The sequence below is a fragment of the Carex rostrata genome, chromosome 17, assembly GCF_964058835.1.
Source record: "Carex rostrata chromosome 17, lpCarRost1.2, whole genome shotgun sequence".
Taxonomy (NCBI): domain Eukaryota; kingdom Viridiplantae; phylum Streptophyta; class Magnoliopsida; order Poales; family Cyperaceae; genus Carex; species Carex rostrata.
Genome location: NC_135934.1, coordinates 5,650,199 through 5,677,953, shown reverse-complemented (window position 1 = coordinate 5,677,953; position 27,755 = coordinate 5,650,199). Strand labels below are relative to the sequence as shown.

Genomic DNA, 27,755 nt, shown 5'->3' with positions numbered 1-27,755 from the left:
CACACTTCTAGTACCTAACTCAGATTAGCAAGAATTTAGAGTCAAATTATTCCGTCCCTGAGGATCGATACCTTAATATACTATACGGATAGGGTTGTGCACTTGCAATTTTAGACGAGAGTAGATTCAAGGTTTAAACTAGTACAGCTAGCTGTACCTGAAACTTTGTAGCATACTTTTGTAAGCGAACACATAGCATGCTAGCATATTCCTATATATATATATATAGGACTTGGCTACGGTGCTATGGGTAGCTAAGAGGCCTCCCGTGCTACGGCTCAATATTCGACTTTTCAAAATCCTAACGGTCGATCCGAACCGTTCATCTTGTTCTCCATATTAATATGTGCTTGGAGACCAAATTTTACATTTTTTGGAAATTTTTTACTATTTTTTTAGATTTATTAAAAATCGCTGTTTTTCAGACAAATCTGGACCATAAAAAACAACGATATTCAATCAATCTAAAAAAATAGTAAAAAATTTCCAAAAAATGTAAAATTTGGTCTCCAAACACATATTAATATGGAGAACAAGATGAACGGTTCGGATCGACCGTTAGGATTTTGAAAAGTCGAATATTGAGCCGTAGCACGGGAGTCCTCTTAGCTACCCATAGCATATTAGCCAAATCCTATATATATATATATACATATATATATATATATATATATATACATATATATGGAGATAGGCTAATATCAAAACGATTGTTCCTGGACCTTGGAACAATCAAGTTTTAAACCGTCCGATCTGCTTTAATAAATGTGTAGATTAGATTGATCTGATTCAAAATTTGTCGCTGGAGAAAGGTTTCAGCGCTATCCAGTAACTGGACGGTCCATTTCATTAAACCCCCAAACTAGCGACCCCATCTCTCTCTCTCCCTCTCTCTCTCACGTGTAGCAGCCACAAGTTCTGATCGGAACCAGGCGATGTCTCCGCCGCTCCTCTCCTCTCTCGGCGCCAAGTTCTCCAGCGACAAATGCTACTCTCTCTCGGTGCCAACTTCTCCGGTGACAACCGCTTCTCTCTCCTCTCTCTCTCGGCGAAGCTCATCTTGGTCCTCTTCTCTCGGCTGAAACTATGGTCACGACTTCCTTTAGATTCTTGTGAAGTTGGTAAGCTCTCTCTCCTTTCTCTTGTTCTCTCTAATTTTCTTAAAGTTTATAGCAATTATATAGTTTACTGAAACTAGGGTTAAAAGAATTCGAAATTGGGATGCTTGACGACTTGAACAATGGGTAATATTATACTAGTGTTCAATTCTGAGAGTTTACTACAGTCGCTTTAATTGGGATGCTTGACTACCTGAATGTAATATTAGACTAGTGTTAACTTTTTACTGATGTTGAATTTTCCTTCTTTTCATGTTGCTGATTAGACCATAATTTTTAGCTAACTTTTTTGTTGATTTAAATTAAAATTGTCATTAATTTTATCTAATGATGTATTAACTATTCCGATTCAAATTAATGAATATACAGGGGCATTCAGAGGTGGAAGATCTGGAGGCAAAGGTCCTTCCTCTAATAAGTGGACAGCGCCAAGAGGGGTTTGAAGATGAATTAGAGTATCTGCTTAAGAAGAAATATGTAGAGACCTATATGCATTTTGTGGTTTTTATGGAACTAATACCTGTATTTTGGTTTTGACTGGTATTATGATCTTGTGTAGTAGTTGCTATGTGTTGTTCTTGCATGTTTATGTTGTTATGCTTTCATGTAATAGTTAAAGTAGGATTTTGTTGATTTATCACTCAGAATTGTATGAGAAGTATGAGATGTGGTTGGTTTATCTCTCAGAATGTATGAGAAGTGGTTGATTTATCTCTCAGAATTGCAAATGAAATTCATGACTTGTTTGGGGTTTTGCTTATTTTTCTTAATTGTTCAACACTGGTACATGACTGGTACATCAGTGGTACACTGGTACATCATTGTTCAACACTAGTACAGTACATCATTGGTATACTGTTACATGTGAAATCACAAAATTACAAATTCATGCTCAAACTAGTAAAACCACTAAAATAAAACTTAAAAAATAAATGAGCATATATCAAAGAAATTTACAATTCATCTTAGTGCAAATCAGGCCATTATTTAAATAAATAAAAGGAAATACAAGGAAATTGTGGTATAGTAAAATAAGCAGATCAAGCATAGTGCAAATTAGAGAACTCAAGCATATTTTAATGTTGCAAACAAACAATCATAAGCACATATTTAAATAAAAGTGTCATAATAGCCTTAATTGAACAGGAAAAGAAGAAAAATAAGATCGAATTTACAACATAATAGCCTTAATTGAACTTTGTAAATTATACATAGCCTAGCTAAAGTAACACATAGCCTCTCAAGTTACACATAGCCTAGCTAAAGTCACAGCCTAAAATCATAACCAATTACACACAACCTAACATCATAAGCAATTACAATTACATAGCTAAAGTTACATGCTATTTAAAAAACATCACATTCATTTTTTCTTCTTTTACATAAGTTTAAAATCATCGTATCTGTAATTATATCTGTAAATGAATATGATGCGGATGTCGTTGCCTCCCCCTCTGCTTCATTTTTTCCCTCTTGCAGCATTCAAAGCAGCTTGCAATAGCTCTGACACGCTCGGTGGCTCTTCTTCCTTTTCCTTTCTAAACGAGAAGTATCTCTGCAATTTAGTATAAAATATTAGAAAAATTAAAGTTCAACACTAATATTAGGTTGAGCAACTAGAGACAAAAGTGGTCTTACAAATCAAACAACCACCAAACCATAAGAGCAAAGGGAATAACAGCAAAATTACCATAGAATAAATGAATATAAAAAGCACACAACTAAAGTAGATATTCCAAGACTGAGTACTATGAACTAATTAAAGGTTAATTAAGGCCAATTCTATAGCTGTTCACACTGCAGCATACCAGGATTATATTTAGATATACAAGAGAGAGAAAGATAAAAAAAAAATCAACAAATTGTAACAGCTCAGAGAAAGATTCTGATACCACAATTAATAGAACCAGTCCATTTGTCAGTTCATACCGGTAGTGAGTTTAGATGGTTTGAGAACTAAAATGAAAGATATGAATTCACACTGCAGCCTACCTGTGGTATATCAGGAGTCTAAAGCATCAAAATTTAATTGAAACTGGACAATTAAGTTAACCACATACAAGAACAAATTATTGCAAAAAGGAAAAAAAAAATCCTCAGGTAAAGCACAACATCAAGGGATGGATCGGTCTAGCAAGCCCTATCATTAAAAATTTGATTGGAAAAAATTAACCTTCATCATGTCTCCTGCACAAGCATTGTCCATTTCTAAAAATACAAATTGCATCAATTGCTTGTCTCATGTCTATTGATTAACATATTAATGTACGATTTTCAACAGTATGAATCAGGAGACATAATCAAAGGTATTATGCAATTCAATCAAGATATCGAATAAGAAAGTCTCTGGTATCAAAAGAATTGAAACTTAGAAAAAAACAACAATCTTACAAAAAAAAGGGTACCTTTACAAATATTCGGAGGAGATCTGGAGAAGTGGAGATAGGACGCGAGGTGGCTGGTGTAGCGATTTAGGGTTAGGAGCGAGTGGAGTAAGGCCTTCCGTTGGGGAAGAAAACGCGTGAGACAGAGAAGAGGAGCGGGAGGAGGCGGATTTAGGGTTTCACTGGTGGTGCAGCGGTGCGCGCCGAGAGAGAAGAGGAGCGGTCGGAGAGAAATCGCCTAGGGCGCGATTTAGGTTCGGCTGAGAGAGGGCGTTCGTGAGAGAGAGGAGGGAGAGAGCTCAGAGGGTTTGGGAGGGTATACGTGACTGGAGTGGTCCAGTTACTGGATGGACCGTGTTACAAATTTGGGCGAATTTTTTCGGATCTGATCTTCTGATCTGCGCGGTTTTTAAAGAAAATCGAATGGCTAAAAAGTTGATTGCTCCATGAGTCAGGAACAATCGTTTTGACGTTAGCCTATCTCCATATATATGTATGTATATATATATATATACATATATATATATACATACATATATATGTAATATATATATATACATACATATATATGTCTATAGGGTCTGTCTAAATTGCTGCTGGCAGCATTTCGGCAGAGGTGCTGCCGGGGCTATATTTAGCCGTGTGATGTCCAAACAACAAATCCAAACCGTTAGATGTTTAATCTATATTATAATCTACTTGGAGACCAAATTTTACATTTTTTGGAATTTTTTTACTATTTATTAAGCTGGTTTGAAAACCGCTGATTTCAGTAATTTTCTGCAGCATTGAAATCAGCGGATTTCAAACCAGCTTAATAAATAGTAAAAAAATTCCAAAAAATGTAAAATTTGGTCTCCAAGTAGATTATAATATAGATTAAACATCTAACGGTTTGGATTTGTTGTTTGGACATCACACGGCTAAAAAAAGCCCCGGCAGCACCTGGGCAGAACTGCTGCCAGCAGCAATTTAGCCACAGCCTATGTATATATATATATATATATATATATATATATATATATATATATATATATATATGAGTTAGGCTGGGGTGGTATGGATAGCATAGTGGCCTCTATGCTACGGCTCAATATTCGAGTTTTCAAAATCCAAACGGTCGATCCGAACCGTTCATCTTATTCTCCATATTAATATCTGCTTGGAGACCAAATTTTATAATTTTATGAATTTTTTTACTATTTATTAAGCCACTTTGAAAATCGCTAATCCAACGGTTTTACTGTTTTGTGCAGCCATTGGATCAACAATTTTGTAAAATACTTAATAAATAGTAAAAAAATTCAGAAAAATGTAAAATTTGGTCTCCAAGCAGATATTAATATGGAGAATAAGATGAACGGTTCGGATCGACCGTTTAGATTTTGAAAACTCGAATATTGAGCCGTAGCATAGATGCCACTATGCTATCCATAACACCCAGCCTAACTCTCTCTCTCTCTATATATATATATATATATAGAGGTGGGCTACGGTGAGTTGCGAAGTAAAATGTGTTTCTACTTCACGCCGTATTTTTATTTTGAAAGACCAAACGACCGATCCGAACCGTTAGATGTTTAATCTATATTGACATGTGCTTGGAGACCAAATTTTACATTTTTTTGAATTTTTTTACTATTTATTAAGCATTTTTGAAAATTGCTGTTTTGCTGTGAACAGTAAAAAACAGTAAAATTTTCTGGACCATCAGATCAGCGACTTTCAAAATTGCTTAATAAATAGTAAAAAAATTCGAAAAAATATAAAATTTGGTCTTCAAGCACATTTCAATATGGATAACAAGATGAACGGTTCGGATCGACGTTTTGAACTTAAAAATCGCAAAATATGAGCGTGAAGTAAAATAGTCGCTTTACTTCGCAACTCACCGTAGCCCATCTCATATATATATATATATATATATATATATATATATATATATATATATATATATATATATATATATATATCCATTAAAATAATATTTTATATGATTTTTATTCGTTAACTATTAATTTTATTCATATTCATTGAAGTTAAAAAATAATGGACAAAAAAAAATTATCGACTAAATTATACTTCTTATAATTGGGCCAAAATAGGTAGCAAACAGATGTGTATAATACTTCAAACATGTATAGATTGTATTAACGGACCAACTGAGGTAACGGACCGTATCAGTTAAATGGAATATATATAAAGGCCTATATTCGTTGAATGGTATATCTACAAGACTACAACGGACCGACTCAGATAGACTGTCAATTTCTGAAACAGTGGAAGTGAAGTATGATTTTGAGGCACTTTGAGTGGTGACATTAAGTCTACAATCGTTTTCATTGCCTGATCAAGTAGACTAAATAGCAATGGCATTATGGCACGCACCACATCCTGATAATAACTGTACCTAGCTACTTGATACTAGGAGGTGATTCCAATTAATGGTCCAAAAAATGGAGATTTGTGTAAAAGAAAAAAGGAAAAAAAATGGAAGTATTAGATAAAATAGGATTGTATCTCAAAGGAGATGATTAATTTTTTTTTTTGGTCTTTTATTTTCTCTTGATCCATGCAAATATATTTCTGAATGGCTTAAAGTACATATGTCATTTCCATGCCTCTGTTTATCAATTTAAAATTTGAAAACCAACTTTTTCTTAAAAAGAAAAGAAAAGAAAAGAGAAGTGACACGACGACTATGAGAAGAATTACCGACTCGCTCCGTCGGGTGACTTGGACCACCACTAATATATTAACATCAACATCATTAGTGGTAGTATTAATCTATACAAGAGGCCACTGACACCACTTATCTCAAGAGGTCACATGTTTAAAACCCAGCTAGATAATTTTTTATGAATATTAAAAATTAGAAGGCTTAAATTTTATCTTTATTTGAAAAAAAGTGTATCTCTTTGAATCAAAGTCACTGGATTTTGAACAATATTTGCATTACGTTCATATTTTTAGCAAACATCGTTTTGAATTACTTTTAAAATTGGCGTATTTTACAAGTAAAAGAAATTAAGAAAGTTTATATTGTAATGTTTATGAAAATTAGGAATTATTTATTTATTTTCTATAAATATCAGTATTTTTTATATCTAATTTGCTTTATGAACTACCTGATTTTATTTCTGAATTCCAAATCTTTCACTGTCAACTTGCAAATCTCTTACACATTGAATCAAGAAATAAAATAATATGGGCTCCGTAAAGACATACAATGGCAATCCTTAGAGACTCAGCCCAGTGTACCCGTCTAATATCATCAAACAATGTTATCTCAAAGAGTAATTGGGCCCAAAATAGGCTTCGTGAAACATTGTTAATGGCCCATCTAAACACTACCTTTTCCTAGTATAATATATTTAACGCACTGAATTATTTTTTGGGTAATGCCATGCCATCACATCGTTCCGAACTTTTCAATTATGATAAATCACCTTTTTCTTTTTCTTTTTTTACTTTAACTTTGGCAATTAACTTTTTAAACTTTTGGTGTTTGATAATTAGACCCATTCGTTAAACTCAATTATAACTGTTAACTTTTGATTGATAAATGACGAGGATACCCTGCAATTCAGTATTTGTTGATCAAGTAATTATTTCATTAATTTAAAAACTTCATTCAGTTTTTTATTTTTTTTTTACATTAGAATACAATAAATTATGCCAAAATTAAAATTATTTTTCAAAAACAATATTTTATGAAAGAATAAAATTTATTTTATACAATGCAACGTAAAATCTAGTTATACATGTACCGTATATTTATATCTCTATGATTTTTTTAAAATTTGTATTTAATGGTATTTTGGTCATTTATCATTATAAACTTAGTAGTGATATTAACTTAATTCAATAATCGGGGTTGATTATTGTGCATTAATAATTCCGATTTGGAGGACAATGTGAGAGTGATTTGGATCTGATTGTGCGAATATAAATATAAAAATATGCAAATTGCAATGAATCGGAAAACAAGAAAAAAGAAATACAAGTATATGTATAGAAATTCTCATATGCAACTGGATAATGTGTATATGGTGTGCAGTGTTTTATATATACTGTATTATAAATATTTTAATAGGATCTTAAAATATTTGTAGGCTTTAGTGTGATTTAGCCCAACATGTACATGAGGGGTTTGGATCCTCCAAAATAACTTAAATTTTTAAGTTTGCTCAAAAGTGGGTCAGGCAGAGTCAGAAAACAGGTTTGATTAGGATTCACGAAGTAGTTTTAATTGAAAAAAAAAAGCAGATTCAAGATTCGTGTTAATTTGTAACGGACGGTTTGGATTCAAATTCAAGTGTTGATTTACCTCAACATGTGAAGGGGTGTGCCAGCTGGCAAGGAAAAGGCAGGCATATTAGTGTTGCTTTTCACATGATTCAACAAGCCTCATTGGTTGAGTTTGCACTTTTTTGTACAACTTACTGCTCATTAATGCAAATGTGGCAATAGCTTGCTACATCACCTGAAATTCCACCTATCCTTGCCACATATATCTTCATCCCCTCTAAAGTCTCAATATTTAACACAATCAAATTCTTGCCATTTTTGGTAATTGTTGTTCTTCACCTTCTCTACTACCTCTATTCTTTCTTGAAAACAGTGGCCTAACTGATCATCACCAGTCTCTATTTCTTTTCATTTCTACATGTTAGGCTTTTAATATCTGGTGTCAATAAAAGAGCAAGTTCATTTTCTAAAGCTTTGAGCTTCTATTTACTGATGTGTGCTTCTGCTTATGCAATTTCAGGAAAAAAATATTAATGGCAAGACCTCTTGTAGCTTTTTACATCACTATTTGCGTTACTATGTTTGTACTCTCCAAAATTGTTGTATCTTATTTGCTCTACAGAAAATGGGCTCAAAAGCGCAGAATTATAGAAAATAGCTTGTCAGGTAATTTCATATTTTGTCTTCATTTCCTTTTATTTATTATTTATGCAAGAAGATTGTTTAATCATTGAAATCTTATAGTTGCCTTGTTTAACAGGAGGTAAGATGGTTATTTACAGATCAACAATAACACAGTCACTCAATGCCAAATCTTTAATGCAAATGACGATGAGGTTGTCGAACAAAGACATTATCGGGTTGGGAGGGCATGGTACGGTTTACCGACTGAGGATAGACGATTCAACTGTGTTTGCTGTGAAGAAACTGAACAAGGGAAGCACGGAAATAGATCGTGGATTTGAAAGAGAACTCGTGGCAATGGGGGATATAAAGCATCAAAACATTGTACACCTCCATGGATACTACATTGCACCCCAATTCAACCTCTTGATTTATGAGCTTATGCACAATGGAAGCTTGGATTGCTTCCTTCATGGTAAATTCTTTACATTGATATGATTCTTGTAAAGTTGCCGTTAGAAATCACATATGCTGGAATTGGGTCTCAGAACCCAAAATTGGATTCGATTTATTACATTTGGGCCGTAAATGGGCCTAATTAAGCCAGGCTCGGCACAGAACAGGGGTTTTTAAGTGTAGAACTAGGGTTTGTTGTGCTTTGGGAAGCCCTCATTTGAATTGAACATTCGGTAAACTCATGATTTAACTACCTCACATTTAATAACAGAGAAAATTTATCAAATTGTAAATCCATTAAAGCAGAGCGAAAGATTAATTAGCAAAAAATCTATAAAAATCATATACTTGCACATTAAAATTAAGATAGAGAAATATGTAAAGTTACAGTACAATGATTCCCAGTTGTTGGCTTGTTGCTTTTGAATAGATTTCAAAAGTCACCGAGTAAAATGCTTTTATTTCTCTGTCATTTATTTCTACTAAAATGCGCATACATGCAGGAGAATCAGATAAAAAGACATCACTTGAATGGTCAACAAGGCTCAGAATAGCAGTAGGCACGGCACGAGGCATAGCGTATCTTCATCATGATTGTGTCCCACATATATTACACAGGGATATAAAATCAAGTAACATCCTCTTAGATCATAACATGGAAGCTAGGATTTCAGATTTCGGGCTCGCTACGTTAATGCAACCAAATAAGAGTCATGTTTCGACTGTTGTTGCTGGAACCTTTGGATATCTCGCTCCAGGTATGTGATCTAGTCTACTTACTGACAGATCATACAATAATTAAATCGAAATGGATATCGAATCCAAAGCCAGAAACGAACATCATGTGTTCATATTTTATAATAAAATATTGTAAGGATATTCAATAGATATAATTTAGCTACAACACTTTTTCAAAAAGTGGATGTGGATGTTTTAACAGAATATTTTGACACTGGAAGAGCTACAACAAAAGGAGATATTTACAGCTTCGGTGTGGTTTTGCTCGAACTACTGACGGGAAAAAGACCAACTGACGAATCCTTCATTGAGAATGGCACAAATATTGTTACCTGGGTAAATGCTGATACGCTCATTTCTGCATTGATACTGAAAATTTATCGTTTAACTATATATATATTAGTAAAAAAATAATGTACATGGCATTTTGAAGATGCACAACCAATGTGTGTTTACAGGTAAAAGAGACGGTGAAAGAGCAGCGAGAAGAAGAAACAGTTGACAGTGCTCTTGTATCATCCTCAATTCCAGAAATAAGAAAGGTATTTCAGATTGCAGAGAAATGTCTAGATGCGGAACCATCGAAACGGCCACCCATGGCTGAGGTTCTGAGGATGCTAGAGCAAGTGAAGCAGATACATAAACATGTATAAAAACAGTTGATACATAACATATATGGAAGCAAATTCTTTAGATCTTATTTTTTATATGTGAAGTATACAGTATATATATGTTAATTAATGATCTACAAATACATATCTTATAGCTAGATATTTCCATAGACTACAAAATGTCTTCTGTGGCAATTTATTAGATCTTCTGAAGTAATATTTTAATAAAATATTTATGGTTACAGTATATCTTACAGTCATAGACTATTAATTTTATTATGTGCATTAACTCCTGAGAAAACCCTAACTGGCGTTGCCTCGATCAACATAATTTAATTTCCTCGTTTTCAAACAAATCCCTCTCCTCTCTCCACCCCTTATTTCCATGGAGAAAGTTATGTCATTATTATATTATCTAACATGTAATCAATGTTTTGATATATATCATATGTACAAGTGTAACTTAGTGGTTAAGATATTTAAGAAAAAGTTGGGTCAAGAGAGTTCTCCTCTAAACCAAGGGCACCAATTGAGCCACGAGTCGTCTATAGGTCGTAGTCTATAGGAAGAAAAGGACATAGTCAAATTACAACTTGTCACGTAACATCATTTCTTTCTCTATACAATGGGTCCCACCTGATCCAAGGGTCCAATCAATAGGCTGTCGATCTAGTCTAGCTACTCGTCGCCTTTTCCATTTCCGTGTCAAACCAGTTACCACGTTGTTCTCGTGCATGGCCTTTTCATATCCTTGACTCAGAGAAGAAGAAGAAACAAGACCTGTAATCCCAGAAATCTACGCGTTGTTACTCACAATCAAAGAATAACACCAAAGAAAAGAAGAGAAGATAATTACAGAAAAGGAAAATATATATATATATATACATACACACACACACATATATATATATATATATATATATATGTCATTTAATTTGCTATGAACAAGTCATGTTTTTGTCTTTATTCTCTGCTTAAATTATCAACAAGGGAACAAAAAAGAAACTCTCAAAGAATTATTCTAATTTTCGCCTTATACAACACAGCAGTCTCGTCTTTATGCTAAAGTAATTAACAGAAACTATCCAAATAAACATATATACGTGTGTACCATGTGTCTCCCCTCAAATAGAAAAAAAAAAAAACAAAGTAATTTAACAATAGGCGGCTATAATAAACCGACAAAAACAAGAAAGAAAATGAAGAAACTAAATAAGAGAAGTATATGTATTTTCTATGATCTATTGGGATTGTCTGTTGTCATTGCTGCTGTTGTTATTATGATCAGCGCTACTTCGATTCGGTTGATTTGAGCCTCCACCAATGATAGAAGAGATAGCGGCTGCAAGTGCTACAGTGAAGTTTGGATCTGCTGTGATTGCTGCTGCCGCAGCACTAACTGTGTCAGCTAGGGTTCCTGCTCCCGGCACAGGCAATGGTGGCTTCCCATGTGGAAACTGCACAACTGATGCATCCGCCTCTGACGACATCTGAAGCCCGGAGAATTTTGATTGGTTGTACATCATAGGTTGGCCAAACATCTGTGCTTGAGGCACGACGGGTACCTGGAATTGGGTTGGTGGCCGTTGGAACTGGATAGGATTTGGGTTCTGTGTCAGATCCAATGTAACTGTCGGGAAAGGTGCCGATGCCGAAATTGTAGCCATGTTTGAGGAGCAAGGGAGGATTGTTCGTGCAAGGAAATTTGTGTTCATCATGCCTTCAGGACTTGACATGGAGCCTGAGAGGAGCATCGAGGCAGCAGCTGAGGTTGTCGAGGCCATTGCCATGGCAGCCGGCGGTAACGGGTGGTTGTGGGTCCCTTCGTATGTTGTTATCAATATTGACCTGTCTTCAGCACACCTTTGCACCTATATATACACATCAAACATATATCAATAATTAGCTACTGAATAATTGGCAATTTGGCATGGAGTATATAGTAGAAATATTTGTTAATTTATGTTGGATAACTTTGATTTGTCAGTTATTGATTATTACCTGTTTGCGAACTGGGCAGCCGCTGGCCATGGTGCAACGGTAGTAGGCACGGGGACAAGGGTTTCCCTTTGCCATTTTCTGTCCATATTTCCTCCATTGGCATCCATCAGCAATCTATAATGAACCAAATAATAGTTATTAGAAATCATAATCATATATAATCAGATATAATGATATAATAATTGAAGCAAAGATACTACATACGATATATAACTATTTGAAAGTGTATCTTACAATTGGTGCTTCGGAGCGGGCACGAACAGAGACACGAGCTTTCCTCATGGTGGCATCTTGGGTTTGCTCACCGCTCTTTGCAGGGCCAGAGTCGGGCTGGGCTGAAGATGGGTCTGGACTGTCGACCCGGTTACCCTTGTCATGATCGAACGGAGTGATCTCCTTTGATACAGTACGTGACGGGCTTGCTTCCTCAGTTGATGAGTTCGACGGCTCCTCAGGCACATCAGCTACAGCCCGACCCAGATCCAGGAACTGCCTTGGCACAACTGCACCCCCTTGTACTTCCGATTTTTCTTCCATTTTCTCATCCCCATCCTAAAATAATTCAATATATCATTATATATAAGTATAGTAAAATATTATATTTGAAAATTTGAATATATTTTCTGTTTTTATATGTACTTTACTATAAGAGGTATGTTATACCTGGGGGACATTTCTGGTGTTTTTTTGTTGCATGAGAGAGATGAGATGCATGTGCAGAGCGTTGTAGTTGGAGGTGACTTGATTTAGCATCCCTCTCAAGCGCTGATTCTCTTCATTCATCCTGCCAAGCTCAGCTTGCATCGCTGCCAACTGAGAGTAGAGATAGGAAATTAGAAAATCAATATTCCAATGAGCAAAAATTGGATCAAAGCTGGAAATGGAAGCTCACAAAAAAAAAAAAAAAAAAAAATGGATAGGATTGCAAATTGAGCAATTACCTCGTTTCTTCCTTTGACATCCTCCTCGCTGGCAGATGCCACGTCATCTACCGTTGACTGGTCGCTTCCAGTATTGCCAGTCGTCATAAGCTGTAACCAGATGCAACAGGATATACCATTTCCGATCAGAAACAATAACATAAAAATTGTAAAATGAATAAGAAAGCAGCGAAATTATAATAGAACAGTAATAATATTTACTAACATTAATGGTGAGATCTTCCTTCTTGATGCCTAGACGTGAGGCTGAGACCTTGAGATCCAATTCAGGGTCTACCCGCTCGAGGCGGCTCCTCTTCTTCTTCTTCTCGTCGGAGAAGAAATCGACCTCGACTGAGGAGGATTCCATGGCGGCGCTAGGCCCAGTTCTAAGCTTGAGAGTTGAGAGGAAGTCTCTTGACTGGAAAAACGGAGCTCCACTGCTCAGAAATCCGATGCCTCCCCCGCCGATCCCCTTTTCCATGTAACAATCTCAGAAAGAGAAACTAGAGCGAGCGCGCGAGAGAGGGAGAAAGAAAGAAAGAAAGAAAGAGAGAGAGAGAAAGAGGTTTGAAGTCTTTTCACTGGTGATGATGGGAGGTGAATATAAGGACTTGGAGGAGACGAGAGGAACTGGAGATGACATAAGATGATGCGTCATACGGACAACTGGACGACTAGGAAAGGTGTGAGACCGAGGTTTGGGTCTGGTTGAGTCTGGTCCGGGCGACTCAATTTTAAAATATCATCTGCAATTGTAATCGTGCAATTATGACATCATAACCTTTTAATTTTTCAAAATACAACTTAAAAAATATATACATGTTATATACTTTGCTCCTGAAACACTGCATATAAAATATATTTTTATTCACTTACAGGAAATAAAGATAACTATTATTTCAGAAATAATTAATTGCATAGAATTATAGGATATTTGAAGTTAACCCTAGCCGGCTTCAAATGAAGATTTTTCTTGTAGAAATATTTCTATCCGGCCCGGTACACACGGTTAGAACTTAATAACTAGACGAGAAAAAAATACTAAGAAAAGTTGTTGAAGAGTGTCATGCTTGTAAAAGAATTTTGCAAGCAACACAGAGAATTGAAGTACTAAAAATATAGAAAATATGTAGAATTGTAAATTAATTTTGTGAAAAGTGTTGATTAAATTTAATATGATTATATATTATGTTAATGAAATTGAAGAAGTATATATATAAGTTCGTGCAAAAAAATATCTAAATTAATTTGTGCACAAAATATAGAGCAAAAGATAATGAATGGTTAGGATGACTTGTGGAAAAAGGAAAATTACTAGGAACTTAGAATAGTAGTATTAAATGCTCTGAATAAACCGACGACCTTGCTGTTAGTGTATCACCTGTTGTCAAAGTCTCGGCTCTGGAAAATAAATCTTCCTATTCTCTCCTTTTCCTAATTTAATTGCACCTCTCCCCAGTTGAAGTCCGAAACGAAGGATGGAAACTTGCACACACAGAGAGGAGAGAGAAATAGAGAGAGTCAAAGTCGACAAATTGATTGAAATCAAACATTCTATGGCATATCTCTAATTGTACTAGTAAACCGAGTCACTTTTTGACTGTTAAAACTCGTTACACATTTATGTATAGATATAAATGATACTGAGAATCTGAAGATTTAATGAAGGGGGAGGGCTTCAAAGTGAATGCACAGATTCCGATTGGGCCGGCGCGTTCCACGTGAGCGAAATCGTCAACTGTATTGACCGACCCCACAATTATAATTTCCGATCTCGAGTGCTCATTATCTCCATTTGAAACAATCCTGAATCTCTCCAGTGAGAATAATCTGGTAGACCTGCCAAGTGCCAACCGAGGAAGTGGTAGTTAGGGGAGGAAAAGAAGAAGTGAGGCCCACAGATCGCGGTCTAAAGAGTGGACCCGGAGCTGAGACCTAATACCTTCTTGCCACGTTTCGTGTCAGAACAGACTGGAGACTGCGGCGCAGTGGGCCCTACTGATGAGGCTTTGTGTTTACACTTTTGTACCATGCAGGACCAAGTTTTTCTTTGGTTAGTCATATTCGTTTTAATCATACTGTTCGATTTGGAATAGCGGAATTTTAATTTTTAAGAAAATTAAGTAGATGATATTGATACTAACCCTTGCTAATCTAACATGGCATATAATAAATGTTCTTGCATTTTATCAAGATAACATATAATCAATGAAAGATTCAATGGAGAAACACGTACTGCTACAATTTCGTCAAAAAAAAAAATTGTATACCAATATATATATATATATATATATATATATATATATATACAACCAATTAAATTATGCATAAAACTCCTGTTGCATATGACACCACACTATGCTTATGATATAGCAGTGTACAGCTAAAACAAGAAAGCTCTAATTAATTCATGATCTTAATTAAGTTTACTAAACAGTATAAAGAGATATGCTAGAGAGAGAAAATATATAGCAGTGTCCAGTAAGCTAAAACACCATCTCTAGCCGGCCTAGAGTGGCATTAGAGAGAGAATGACAGACAGAGAAATTCTATTATTTTTATTTTTTATTTTTTTGCTAAACGGTTCACTGTATTTAAAAAAATCCGATCGGTTGATTAATCCGGTTTCAATCAGTCCTTATGATTTTCTCAGCAAATTGAACCAACATATATAGTCTTTGCGTCTGATGATTTTCTTCGATCAAACTGGCATGTTCCATCCAGTTCTAATAACACTGGATATAAGAGTTTTGAATTCAGGCTGATTAACCAATAAAACTGAATTCCCATATTCTTCGCATTTTCTTTGATTATCTTGTCTACACTTGGTTGCCTTGTAGAAGCAGCTCTTGAAGTTAGAAAATAATTCACCTCTTGTTTCATTATTTTCCTCTATCCAAAACCAAATCTACAACGCATTTGTCAACCGTTGAAGTAACCATGTAACGATCATTCTTTTATTAATATATATTTGACAAGAAATAGTAACGTTAATCTTGTTTGGTTATGGGAAAATGTTAACTTCATCTTCCTATTTTCTAAACACGGCTCTTGCAAACAAGAAAACTTGCTAGGCCTCTCGCTATCAAATTAACAAAGAAATTCACACGTGTGACGTGTCAATATTTTGCAAGTATGGCCGGCCTAAGTAAAATATATATATATATATATATATATATATATATATATATATATATATATATATATATATATATATATAGAGTACGGCTAACGCGCTTCCTCTAGCATATGGGCCGAAATGCTTCCGGTGAAAATTTGAAATTTCAAAATAAAAAAAGTCGATCTGAACCGTTCATCTTCTTCTCCATATTAATATCCGCTTGGAGACCAAATTTTACATTTTTCTGAATTTTTTTACTATTTATTAAGCCACTTTGAAAATCGCTGATCCAATGGTTTTACTGTTTTGTTAAGCCACCGTTGGATCAGCGAATTTCAAAGTGACTTAATAAATAGTAAAAAAATTCAGAAAAATGTAAAATTTGGTCTCCAAACAGATATTAATATGGAGAAGGAGATGAACGGTTCAGATCGACTTTTTGGATTTTGAAATTTTAAATTTCCACCGGAAGTATTTCGGCCCATATGCTAGAGGAAGCGCGTTAGCCGTACTCTATATATATATATATATATATATATATATATATATATATATATATATATATATATATATATATATATATACAGAGAGAGAGAGAGATGGGCTATGGTGCATTGCAATGCATGGAGGGGTTTGTGCATTGGACCATAAATCTAAAATTCAAAATCAAAATGACCGATCCAAACCGTTCATCTTGTTCTTCATATTAATATGTGCTTGGAGACCAAATTTTACATTTTTCAGAATTTTTTTACTATTTATTAAGTATTTTACAAAATTGTTGATCCAACGGTGGCTTAACAAAACAGTAAAATCAGCAGCCACCGTTGGATCAACAATTTTATAAAATACTTAATAAATAGTAAAAAAATTCATAAAAATGTAAAATTTGGTTTCCAATCACATATTAATATGGAGAACAAGATGAACGGTTTGGATCGGCCATTTGGATTTTGAATTTTAGATTTATGTTCCAATGCACAAACTTCTCCATGCATTGCAATGCACAAACTCCTCCATGCATTGCAATGCACCATAGCCCATCTATATATATATATATATATATATATATATAGAGTTAGGCTGGGGTGCTATGGATAGCATAGAGGCCTCTATGCTACGGCTCAATATTCGAGTTTTCAAAATCCAAACGGTCGATCCGAACCATTCATCTTATTCTCCATATTAATATCTGCTTTGAGACCAAATTTTATATTTTTATGAATTTTTTTTACTATTTATTAAGTATTTTACAAAATTGTTGATCCAACGGTGGCTGCACAAAACAGTAAAACCGTTGGATTAGCGATTTTCAAAGTGGCTTAATAAATAGTAAAAAAATTCAGAAAATTATAAAATTTGGTCTCAAAGCAGATATTAATATGGAGAATAAGATGAACGGTTCGGATCGACCGTTTGGATTTTGAAAACTTGAATATTGAGCCGTAGCACGGGAGGCCACTATGCTATCCATAGCACCCCAGCCTAACTCATATATATATATATAGAGTTAGGCTGGGGTGCTATGGATAGCATAGTGGCATCTATGCTACGGCTCAATATTCGAGTTTTCAAAATCCAAACGGTCGATCCGAACCGTTCATCTTATTCTCCATATTAATATCTGCTTGGAGACCAAATTTTATATTTTTATGAATTTTTTTTACTATTTATTAAGTATTTTACAAAATTGTTGATCCAACGGTGGCTGCACAAAACAGTAAAACCGTTGGATTAGCGATTTTCAAAGTGGCTTAATAAATAGTAAAAAAATTCAGAAAATTATAAAATTTGGTCTCCGAGCAGATATTAATATGGAGAATAAGATGAACGGTTCGGATCGACCGTTTGGATTTTGAAAACTCGAATATTGAGCCGTAGCATAGAGGCCACTATGCTATCCATAGCACCCCAGCCTAACTCTATATATATATATATATATATATATGAGGAGGGATCTGATTACACTCTTTTTTGGTGACACAGAATTACACCCTATGTTTACAAAGTCCAAGCAGTTGCAAGCCGTTCAACTTGTTGGATATGTTAAAATGTGCTTGCGGATCAAATTTTACATTTTTCTGAATTTTTTTACTATTTATTAAGATGGTTACAAAAATTCAACGGTCTGAATATAGCAATTTTGTTAAATACTTAATAAATAGTAAAAAAATTTCAAAAAATGTAAAATTTGATCTGCAAGTACATTTTAACATATCCAACAAGTTGAACGGTTTGGATCGATTGTTTGGACTTTGTAAACTTTAAAAATGGAGAGTGTAATTCGGTGTCACCAAAAAAGAGTGTAATCAGATCCCTCCTCCATATATATATATGAGGAGGAGTCAAGTTATAACAATTTTTGAGTTACAACAAGTTAATTGATAGGCCTAAATTATATACATATTTGATCTGATTTTTATCACAAAATAATACCAAATATCTTGTATTTTGAATATAAAGTGAATATAATACACCTAGGATCAAGTTATTGCATTTGTTTGGTTTTAATTTGCAGAAAATGAAGAAAACCCGAAGAAAACCAAAGAAAAATGTTCAGTACGGACGCACGGTTTATGATATGGCCGCATTAAGTACTTAGATGGATTTCTGGACGTGCGCCAATTTTAAAAAAGTATAATAAGCTATTCGTCAAAATCCGTGCGGACGCACGGATATCGATGCAGATGAAATCTGGACGCACAGGAAAAATCCGAGCCCGTAGCACCAGTGTGGGTGACCTGACCGCACTGTAGCAGAACGCATGACTGGATCCTGAACTTAAAATAGCCATAACTTTTGACTCGTAACTCCGTTTTGGGCATCCGACCACTTTTTGGAAAGCTAGGAAGAAGATCTACAATATGAGAAACTTAAAATGGAAATTTGGAGTCAGTCGGACGCACTTAAACTTGCAGACAGCCAAAATTACACGGTTTCTATTTTTGGCGCACCAAGGACATGTTTTTACAGCCAAATGTGGACAAGGCAATCCTGGGAAACAATTCAAATATAGCACCCACTAACTCCACTTCCTAGCCTCTTAATTGGACATAGGGCTATAAAAGAGGAGGTTCATTCTCATTCTCTCTCTCTCCACACACACAATACTTAGCGATAAATTCTGAAGTAAGGAAAGCTTTCAAGTAATGAGAAGAAGGGTACCCTGAGCAAGATTCGGCAAGATAGAGATTTTTGATCAAATAAAGGGTGTAATTACTTCTTTTATTTCATTTCTTTTTACTTTGCCAATTTTTGTAATGGATCTCTCCATGAGGGAGTAGATCTCTCTCTAGGGATCTATGTCAATGCATGAACTTGTTTAATTGTATCTTATTCGGTTATTTGTTTTTGTTATGATTGTTTTATGGGATTTGATGTTAATTTCTGTGAATAATCATTTGTGTTAATTACATCATTAGCACTTGAATTGTAGTGTTCCGTTTTGGATTCGAAAGAACCAAAATTGACTGTGATCAATATGATAGTACCAAATTATGAATGCAAATACCCTAGGTTTGGATTAGGATCTAACCAATTTGTAATCTAAGCCGGAACTATAGAAATTAAGGTTAGGAACTTGGTGAAGGACCTAACCGTGAAGCTAAACCCTAATTAGGACATCTCAAATCGAATCGGGTATTGGTATGATGGACTTAATCGTGAAGTACCAGTATTTGAGGAGATGAGAGACTAACAAGAGCTTATGGTCTAGGTAGGTAGGGTGAAAGACCTAATCGTGAAGTCCAAATTACTTAGACACGTCATTAATTCACGAAAGTGACTCTTAATGATACATTAGGTTAGAAACCTCATCAAATCATACATGAACTCAAACAAATACCGAATAGATAGAGTTAGCAAGGGATTGTAGACCGAATACCCCTATATCTTCTCAACTATAAAGCAAACCAATCTTTCTTTTCTTTATTTACTTTTATTGTTCAAAACTCTCTTTTCGGGTATTGAACCCAAATTTAGATTAATTAGAACAAACCCCCCCCCCCATTTACTTTTATTGCACTTTACTTTATTTTATTTTCTGAAATTTATTACTAAAGTTTAAGCATAGTAATTAAACATACTCTCTGTGGATCGATACCCGACAATATACTATACGGTGGGATTGTATACTTGCAATCTGAACCAAAAGTGTATTTAGGGATAAAAGGTACATCTTGATTGTACTGAAACTTTTTATCATACCATTTGGACGTATCATTAATTACCACAACTATTTTCTACATTTTCAAAGTCTAAATCATCGATCCAAACCGTTAGATGTGATCTCTACAATAAAATATGCTTGGAGACCAAATTTTACATTTTTTTAGAACTTTTTTACTATTTATTAAGATGGGTACAAAATTCAATGGTCTGAATTTGACTAGTTTTTGTACCCATCTTAATAAATAGTAAAAAAATTCAAAAAAAAATGTAAAATTTGGTCTCCAAGCACGTTTTATTATAGAGATCACATCTAACGGTTTGGATCAACGATTTGGACTTTGAAAATGTAGAAAATAGTTGTGGTAACTTGTTGTAACTTGATCCCTCTATATATATATATATAGAGAGAGAGAGTGACTAATGTGCATTCGTATGCATATGGCCCGATATGCATACAGTCCAAATTTGAAATTTCAAAATTCAAAACGTCGATCCGAACTGTTCATCTTGTTCTCCATATTAATATGTGCTTGGAGACCAAATTTTATATTTTTCTGAATTTTTTTACTATTTATTAAGCCACTTTGAAAATTGTTGATCCAACGGTGGCTTAACAAAACAGTAAAATTAGCAGCCACCGTTGGATCAGCAATTTTATAAGCCACCGTTGGATCAACAATTTTCAAAGTGGCTTAATAAATAGTAAAAAAATTCAGAAAAAAATATATAATTTGGTCTCCAAGCACATATTAATATGGAGAACAAGATGAACGGTTTGGATCGACGTTTTGGATTTTGAAATTTCAAATTTGAACCGTATGTATTTCGCCCCATATACATTCGAATGCACATTAGTCACTCTCTCTCTCTCTATATATATATATATATATGTGTGTGTGTGTGTGTATATATATATATATATGTGTGTGTATATATATATATATATGGAGATAGGCTAATGTGCTTTCATAAGCACTTGGCCCGAAGTGCTGCCACCCCATTTTCGATTTTTCAAAATCCAAACAGTCGATCCGAACCGTTCATCTTGTTCTCCATATTAATATCTGCTTGGAGACCAAATTTTACATTTTTTGGAATTTTTTTGCTATTTATTAAGCCACTTTGAAAATCGCTGATCCAACGGTGAACCCCTGATTTTACTGTTTGGCAAGCCACCGTTGGATCAGCGATTTTCAAAGTGGCTTAATAAATAGCAAAAAAATTCCAAAAAATGTAAAATTTGGTCTCCAAGCAGATATTAATATGGAGAACAAGATGAACTGTTCGGATCGACTGTTTGAATTTTGAAAAATCGAAAATGGGGTGGCAGCACTTCGGGCCAAGTGCTTATGGAAGCACATTAGCCTATCTCTATATATATGTATATATACACATATATGTGTATATATGTATATATGTATATATGTATGGAGGAGGGATCAAGTTACAACACTTGAAAGTTACAACAAAGTTACAACATCATTTTTTTTCATTTTCAAAGTCCAAATCGTCGATCCAAACCGTTAGATATTCAATCTATATTAAAATATGCTTGCAGACCAAATTTTACATTTTTTGAAATTTTTTTGCTATTTATTAAGATGGGTACAAAATCGCTGTTTTTATTAAAATTCTGCACTATTAAAAAACAACAATTTTGTACCCATCTTAATAAATAGCAAAAAAATTTCAAAAAATGTAAAATTTGGTCTGTAAGCACATTTTAATATAGATTGAATATCTAACGGTTTGGATCGACGATTTGGACTTTGAAAATGAAAAAAAATGATGTTGTAACTTTGTTGTAACTTTCAAGTGTTGTAACTTGATCCCTCCTCATATGTATATATGTATATATGTATATATGTATATATGTATATATGTATATATGTATATATGTATATATGTATATATGTATATATGTATATATGTATATATGTATATATGTATATATGTATATATGTATATATGTATATATGTATATATGTATATATGTATATATGTATATATGTATATATGTATATATGTATATATGTATATATGTATATATGTATATATGTATATATGTATATATGTATATAGGCTGTGGCTAATTTGCTGCCGGCAGCATTTCTGCCGGTGGTGCTGCCACTGTTTTTTCTATTTTTTGATGTTCAAACGACAAATCTAAACCGTTAGATGTTTAATCTATATTATAATCTACTTGGAGACCAAATTTTATATTTTTTGGAATTTTTTTACTATATATTAAGCTGGTTTGAAAACCGCTGATTTCAATGCTGCAGAAATTTACTGAAATCAGCGGTTTTCAAACCAGCTTAATATATAGTAAAAAAATTCAGAAAAATGTAAAATTTGGTCTCCAAGTATATTATAATATAGATTAAACATCTAACGGTTTGGATTTGTTGTTTGGACATCACACGGCTAAATATAGCCCCGGCAGCACCTCTGCCGAAATGCTGCCAGCAGCAATTTAGACAGACCCATGTATATATGTATATATGTATATATGTATATATGTATATATGTATATATGTATATATGTATATATGTATATATGTATATATGTATATATGTATATATGTATATATGTATATATGTATATAGATATATCTGTATATATATATATATGTATATATGTATATATATATATCTGTATATATATATATGTATATATATATAGAGTTAGGCTGGGGTGCTATGGATAGCATAGTGGCCTCTATGCTACGGCTCAATATTCGAGTTTTCAAAATCCAAACGGTCGATCCGAACCGTTCATCTTATTCTCCATATTAATATCTGCTTGGAGACCAAATTTTATAATTTTCTGAATTTTTTTACTATTCATTAAGCCACTTTGAAAATCGCTAATCCAACGGTTTTACTGTTTTGTGCAGCCACCGTTGGATCAACAATTTTGTAAAATACTTAATAAATAGTAAAAAAATTCAGAAAAATGTAAAATTTGGTCTCCAAGCAGATATTAATATGGAGAATAAGATGAACGGTTCGGATCGACCGTTTGGATTTTGAAAACTCGAATATTGAGCCGTAGCATAGAGGCCACTATACTATCCATAGCACCCCAGCCTAATTCCATACATATATATATGGAATTAGGCTGGGGTGCTATGGATAGCATAGTGGCCTCTATGCTACGGCTCAATATTCGAGTTTTCAAAATCCAAACGGTCGATCCGAACCGTTCATCTTATTCTCCATATTAATATCTGCTTGGAGACCAAATTTTACATTTTTCTGAATTTTTTTACTATTTATTAAGTATTTTACAAAATTGTTGATCCAACGGTGGCTGCACAAAACAGTAAAACCGTTGGATTAGCGATTTTCAAAGTGGCTTAATAAATAGTAAAAAAATTCAGAAAATTATAAAATTTGGTCTCCAAGGAGATATTAATATGGAGAATAAGATGAACGGTTCGGATCGACCGTTTGGATTTTGAAAACTCTAATATTGAGCCGTAGCACGGGAGGCCACTATGCTATCCATAGCACCCCAGCCTAACTCTATATATATGTATATGTATATATATATGTATATGTATATATATATATATATTAATTGATTCAAAATGGACATATTTTGTCATTTATTTTTCTTGAACAACAAACGTTATTATCATTTTAAATTGTCGTACCAAGAAAAAATAACCTTTCTTTCCTAAATAGTTCATTTTTATTCAAGTATTCATGATAGTTATCAAACAAAGACAATTCTGTACAAAGAAAGTTCAAATTTTGTATGAACAAAGTATTAATCAAATTTATGTAATGTATCATGATTAATATAAATATACTAAATCTAAGCGGTGGAGAATGGATGAAACTTTTGCCTATCCTATTCTTAAAAAATATTATTTGAATGCAATGACAACAATGCTGGAACCTACCACTAGTGGAAAATATGGAATCAGGATCGGTTATAAACACATATCAGTATCGGAATCCAACCGATCCTGATGAAGGCGATACTGATACTATCAGGATCGGTTTTATATTTTTTAAACAACCGATCCAAATAGAAACTATTAGGATCGGTTTTTAATAAAACCGATCTTAATAGTTGTTATCTAGATCGGTTTTTGAGTAATAACCGATCCAGATACGTACTATCAGGATCGGTTTTTATGTACAACCGATCCTGATAGTTTTTTTGTATTTTTTTTTTATTAAAAAAACACATCTAGATCGGTTTTTTAATAATAACCGATCCAGATACGTACTATCAAGATCGGTTTTTATGTAAAACCGATCCTGATAGTTTTTTTGTATTCTTTTTTTATTAAAAAAAACACATCTAGATCGGTTTTTTAATAATAACCGATCCAGATACCTACTATCAAGATCGGTTTTTATGTAAAACCGATCCTGATAGTTTTTTTGTATTTTTTTTTATTAAAAAAAACACATCTAGATCGGTTTTTTAATTAATAACCGATCCAGATACGTACTATCAAGATCGGTTTTTTAATTAATAACCGATCCTGATAGTTTTTTTGTATTTTTTTTTTATTAAAAAAAACACATCTAGATCGGTTTTTTAATTAATAACCGATCCAGATGTTTGGTTGAATGTAAAAAATAGAATTTTAATTATTTGGCCAGCTTCCATTTATATATATATGCTGGCCCAATTAAAATGCTACCGATACAAATCACAGATTGATAAATATATATATGCATACAAATCACAAATAGATATCAAACACATCCTACAAATTAAGTTTACGTATCATAAATTATGTTTACACATACAAATCACGTACAAATCCTAAATTAAATATCATAGACATACACATCCTACAGATTAAGTTTACACATCCTAAATTGTTGTACTTCATGTCTACTGTACCTCTTTCAGGAAAATTTGAACCCACATTTTTCGTAAGTTGCTCAAGCGTTGTACAGTATGTTTGGCGGGAATATCCTACATTTTTTAAAAGATAGAAGAGCATGCACAATTAATTGTGTATTTTATTATATTTGAAGCAACAATGCTTAATTACTTTTTGAAAATATATAAATGCATACCTTTAAGTTTGGAAAAGTATATATGTGTTCGTTTATTATGTCTTGCATGAGCAACATGACATAATATGCACATTCCCAGCCGTCTGGTTGTTGTGGGCACTACATAATAAGTTTGAAAAAATTGAAATGTATGTTAATGAGCATACAAATGGCTTTAAGGTTATATAATCACAATTTTTGTCTTATAATCATATATCTCAATAGAAACTATTACCTTGCAATCGTTATGAATCGTCAAAGAAGTCTCCATTACCCTGTTGAAGACACTGTTGAAATATGAACACATTGAACAATCAGTACTTACGAGAGATATTTAAAATGATAAATGATAAAATAATAAAAAAATCTAATGCATTCTAAACAAACGTAAAATTTAGGATGTCACTTACTCCTCGACCGCAGCAGTGATCATTAGCATTTTTTTACTTTTCTTATCGGAATCGTACACGTACAATGCACTTTCTCTTGGCATAAGCACGGTCAATACCCAATGATTGCTGCATGTTAGGTTTGTAGAATGTCATATTATATAATTTTTATATTTTGACATAAATATAATAAAATTAGAATATATATATAACACTAACATGTGGTGATAGGGTATAAATATCAATCTCTTGTCCCGATTTCCGTTGAGTGCTTGCCCTATGTATTGAAGTACACCTCCTCGATCATCACTTAGCATGGTGGCATTCGTCCGCTGGGGGTCCATGAAACCAACCTGCACATCGGGAAATTCCTCCTTGATGTATTTGTGCCAATACCTAAAAAAAAGAAGGCATACAGGTGTTCTCAAATTTGTTTTATTTGAATTGAAGGTACTAAATTCTATAATTATTACGAATATTAACTCACAGCATCCACATCTGAATGATTGGTCCAGTGAGCCACTCCCGTGGTGCAAGCAAGGCCGCATAATCATCTGCATAAACAGATATGGAGTCTGCTGAACAAAAAAGATCAAGTGGCGGATCGATTTTGAATGGACTGCCATCTAGCTCCGCAAATCGATCACGCAGATGCTTGAATGTTCGTCCCAGCTTGTCAAAGTTGATACCATCAAACGCCTTGCAGTGACTCGTTGCTTTCCCACCTAAAGGAAGATGTACCTCTTCGCGTGGTTCCTGCAAAATTTCGTAATAAATTGAAATAAAATCCATAATGAACCATGACTCTGTCATATAGATACAAATTAAGAAGTAAACTTAGCAATAACATACCTCATCTGAACCTGTCAATATCATGGGCATCGGCCATGCAGTGAAACTGCCGAGGACCGATCCAAGGGTTAACTGCTCACCATTTGGTACAGGTAAGGGGAGCTCTAGGAAGTCCACATATTTAACACCATCCACCGTTACTCTTGCATGGTCGGGCGGCATCGGCCTGTTGTGAATTGTTCCACCGGGTGCAACTGGAACATGAATTATCCCCATGGCCACCACAATAGTATTCTCACCTACTTTCGCCATGAGTTTGCAGCTGAGTTCTGCCTCCTGTACAAGTATATGTATTTACTCGAATAAAATCCGAATATATATGAAACTAAGGCATATGCCAACTGATTTAAATCTGAATTTGCATTACCTCAGTAAACTCGGAAAGATCGGTATATGGTTTGACTGACTGGCAGCTGCTCTGAAGGACCGTTGGGGTAAACGTCTTTTCTTGTTGGCCCATCGTCTGCCGAACCAAAATTGCAAGTTCAGATTTCATTTGTTCGGTTATTTCTTGCCGTAATCTCTCCTCTATTCCTCTTACTCTCTCCTCCACTCTTTGATCCACTCTTGCGTTAATTTCTTCTTCTGATGTCTTCGAGGTACGTGTCCTCCTTATCCGGCCCTTCCCGAATGTTTGTGAGTGTGGAATGAGACCTCCCACTCCTCTCACCCTCCCAGGATGTTCCGTATTTGGCAGAGATTTTCCTAGAACATCCTCGTATCGTACCACCGCCAACTGGCCTTGTTTGAAAGCCGCTTCTTGTTCTTCCTGAAATGATAACATGCATGTTACAACATAATAATTTAAAGTTGAATTTCAATTAATAACAATATCTAAACCCTCACAATTCTGTTGATGACCGGTATGTATGTTTCTGGATAAAAGAGTTCCTTGGTCTCGTCTGAGAGCTTCTGTCTGGCTAGTTTCCATGTGACGTGCCTATGCTCAACAGACAAATCAACAAGCTCATCTGGTGTCAATACAGTACTAGTTGACCCTTGGGAAGACGGATCACTAGATGCTTTCTCATCTGCAATCGCCTGCATAGCATCTTTAAGTCTTTTTTGGAAACCTTCACCACT

General features: G+C 34.2%; 2 protein-coding genes and 1 long non-coding RNA gene across 3 annotated transcripts; 1 reads left to right on the top strand and 2 right to left on the bottom strand.

The window, feature by feature from the left end:
* Window positions 1–8,144: 8,144 nt before the first annotated feature.
* On the top strand, window positions 8,145–11,370 carry LOC144568059 (Protein kinase superfamily protein). Its single transcript, XM_078318291.1, has 5 exons — window positions 8,145–8,419; window positions 8,514–8,852; window positions 9,337–9,591; window positions 9,774–9,907; window positions 10,030–11,370. The coding sequence occupies exons 1-5, from the start codon at window positions 8,287–8,289 to the stop codon at window positions 10,222–10,224; spliced, it is 1,056 nt and encodes a 351-aa protein (XP_078174417.1). The 5' UTR covers window positions 8,145–8,286; the 3' UTR covers window positions 10,225–11,370.
* Window positions 9,673–10,097, bottom strand: LOC144568060 (uncharacterized). The gene is made up of 2 exons (XR_013515589.1): window positions 9,991–10,097; window positions 9,673–9,873 (listed from the first exon to the last, which is right to left on the bottom strand). It is a non-coding gene; the product is annotated as an uncharacterized LOC144568060 (long non-coding RNA).
* On the bottom strand, window positions 11,117–13,707 carry LOC144568058 (WRKY transcription factor 6-like). Its single transcript, XM_078318290.1, has 6 exons — window positions 13,330–13,707; window positions 13,125–13,214; window positions 12,847–12,996; window positions 12,418–12,735; window positions 12,184–12,297; window positions 11,117–12,053 (listed from the first exon to the last, which is right to left on the bottom strand). Exons 1-6 carry the CDS (start codon window positions 13,585–13,587, stop codon window positions 11,424–11,426), a joined length of 1,560 nt encoding a protein of 519 aa, XP_078174416.1. The 5' UTR covers window positions 13,588–13,707; the 3' UTR covers window positions 11,117–11,423.
* Window positions 13,708–27,755: the final 14,048 nt, after the last annotated feature.

Bases quoted from the DNA above. Each gene is read 5' to 3' on its own strand.
- LOC144568059 (XM_078318291.1), top strand. From the start codon at position 8,287: ATGGCAAGACCTCTTGTAGCTTTTTACATCACTATTTGCGTTACTATG. The intron at 8,420-8,513 runs GTAATTTCATAT...CTTGTTTAACAG, and splicing joins TATAGAAAATAGCTTGTCAG to GAGGTAAGATGGTTATTTAC. The intron at 9,908-10,029 runs GTAAATGCTGAT...GTGTGTTTACAG, and splicing joins GCACAAATATTGTTACCTGG to GTAAAAGAGACGGTGAAAGA.
- LOC144568058 (XM_078318290.1), bottom strand. From the start codon at position 13,587: ATGGAAAAGGGGATCGGCGGGGGAGGCATCGGATTTCTGAGCAGTGGA. The intron at 12,736-12,846 runs GTATAACATACC...GAATTATTTTAG, and splicing joins ACACCAGAAATGTCCCCCAG to GATGGGGATGAGAAAATGGA. The intron at 12,054-12,183 runs GTAATAATCAAT...GTGTATATATAG, and splicing joins GCTGCCCAGTTCGCAAACAG to GTGCAAAGGTGTGCTGAAGA.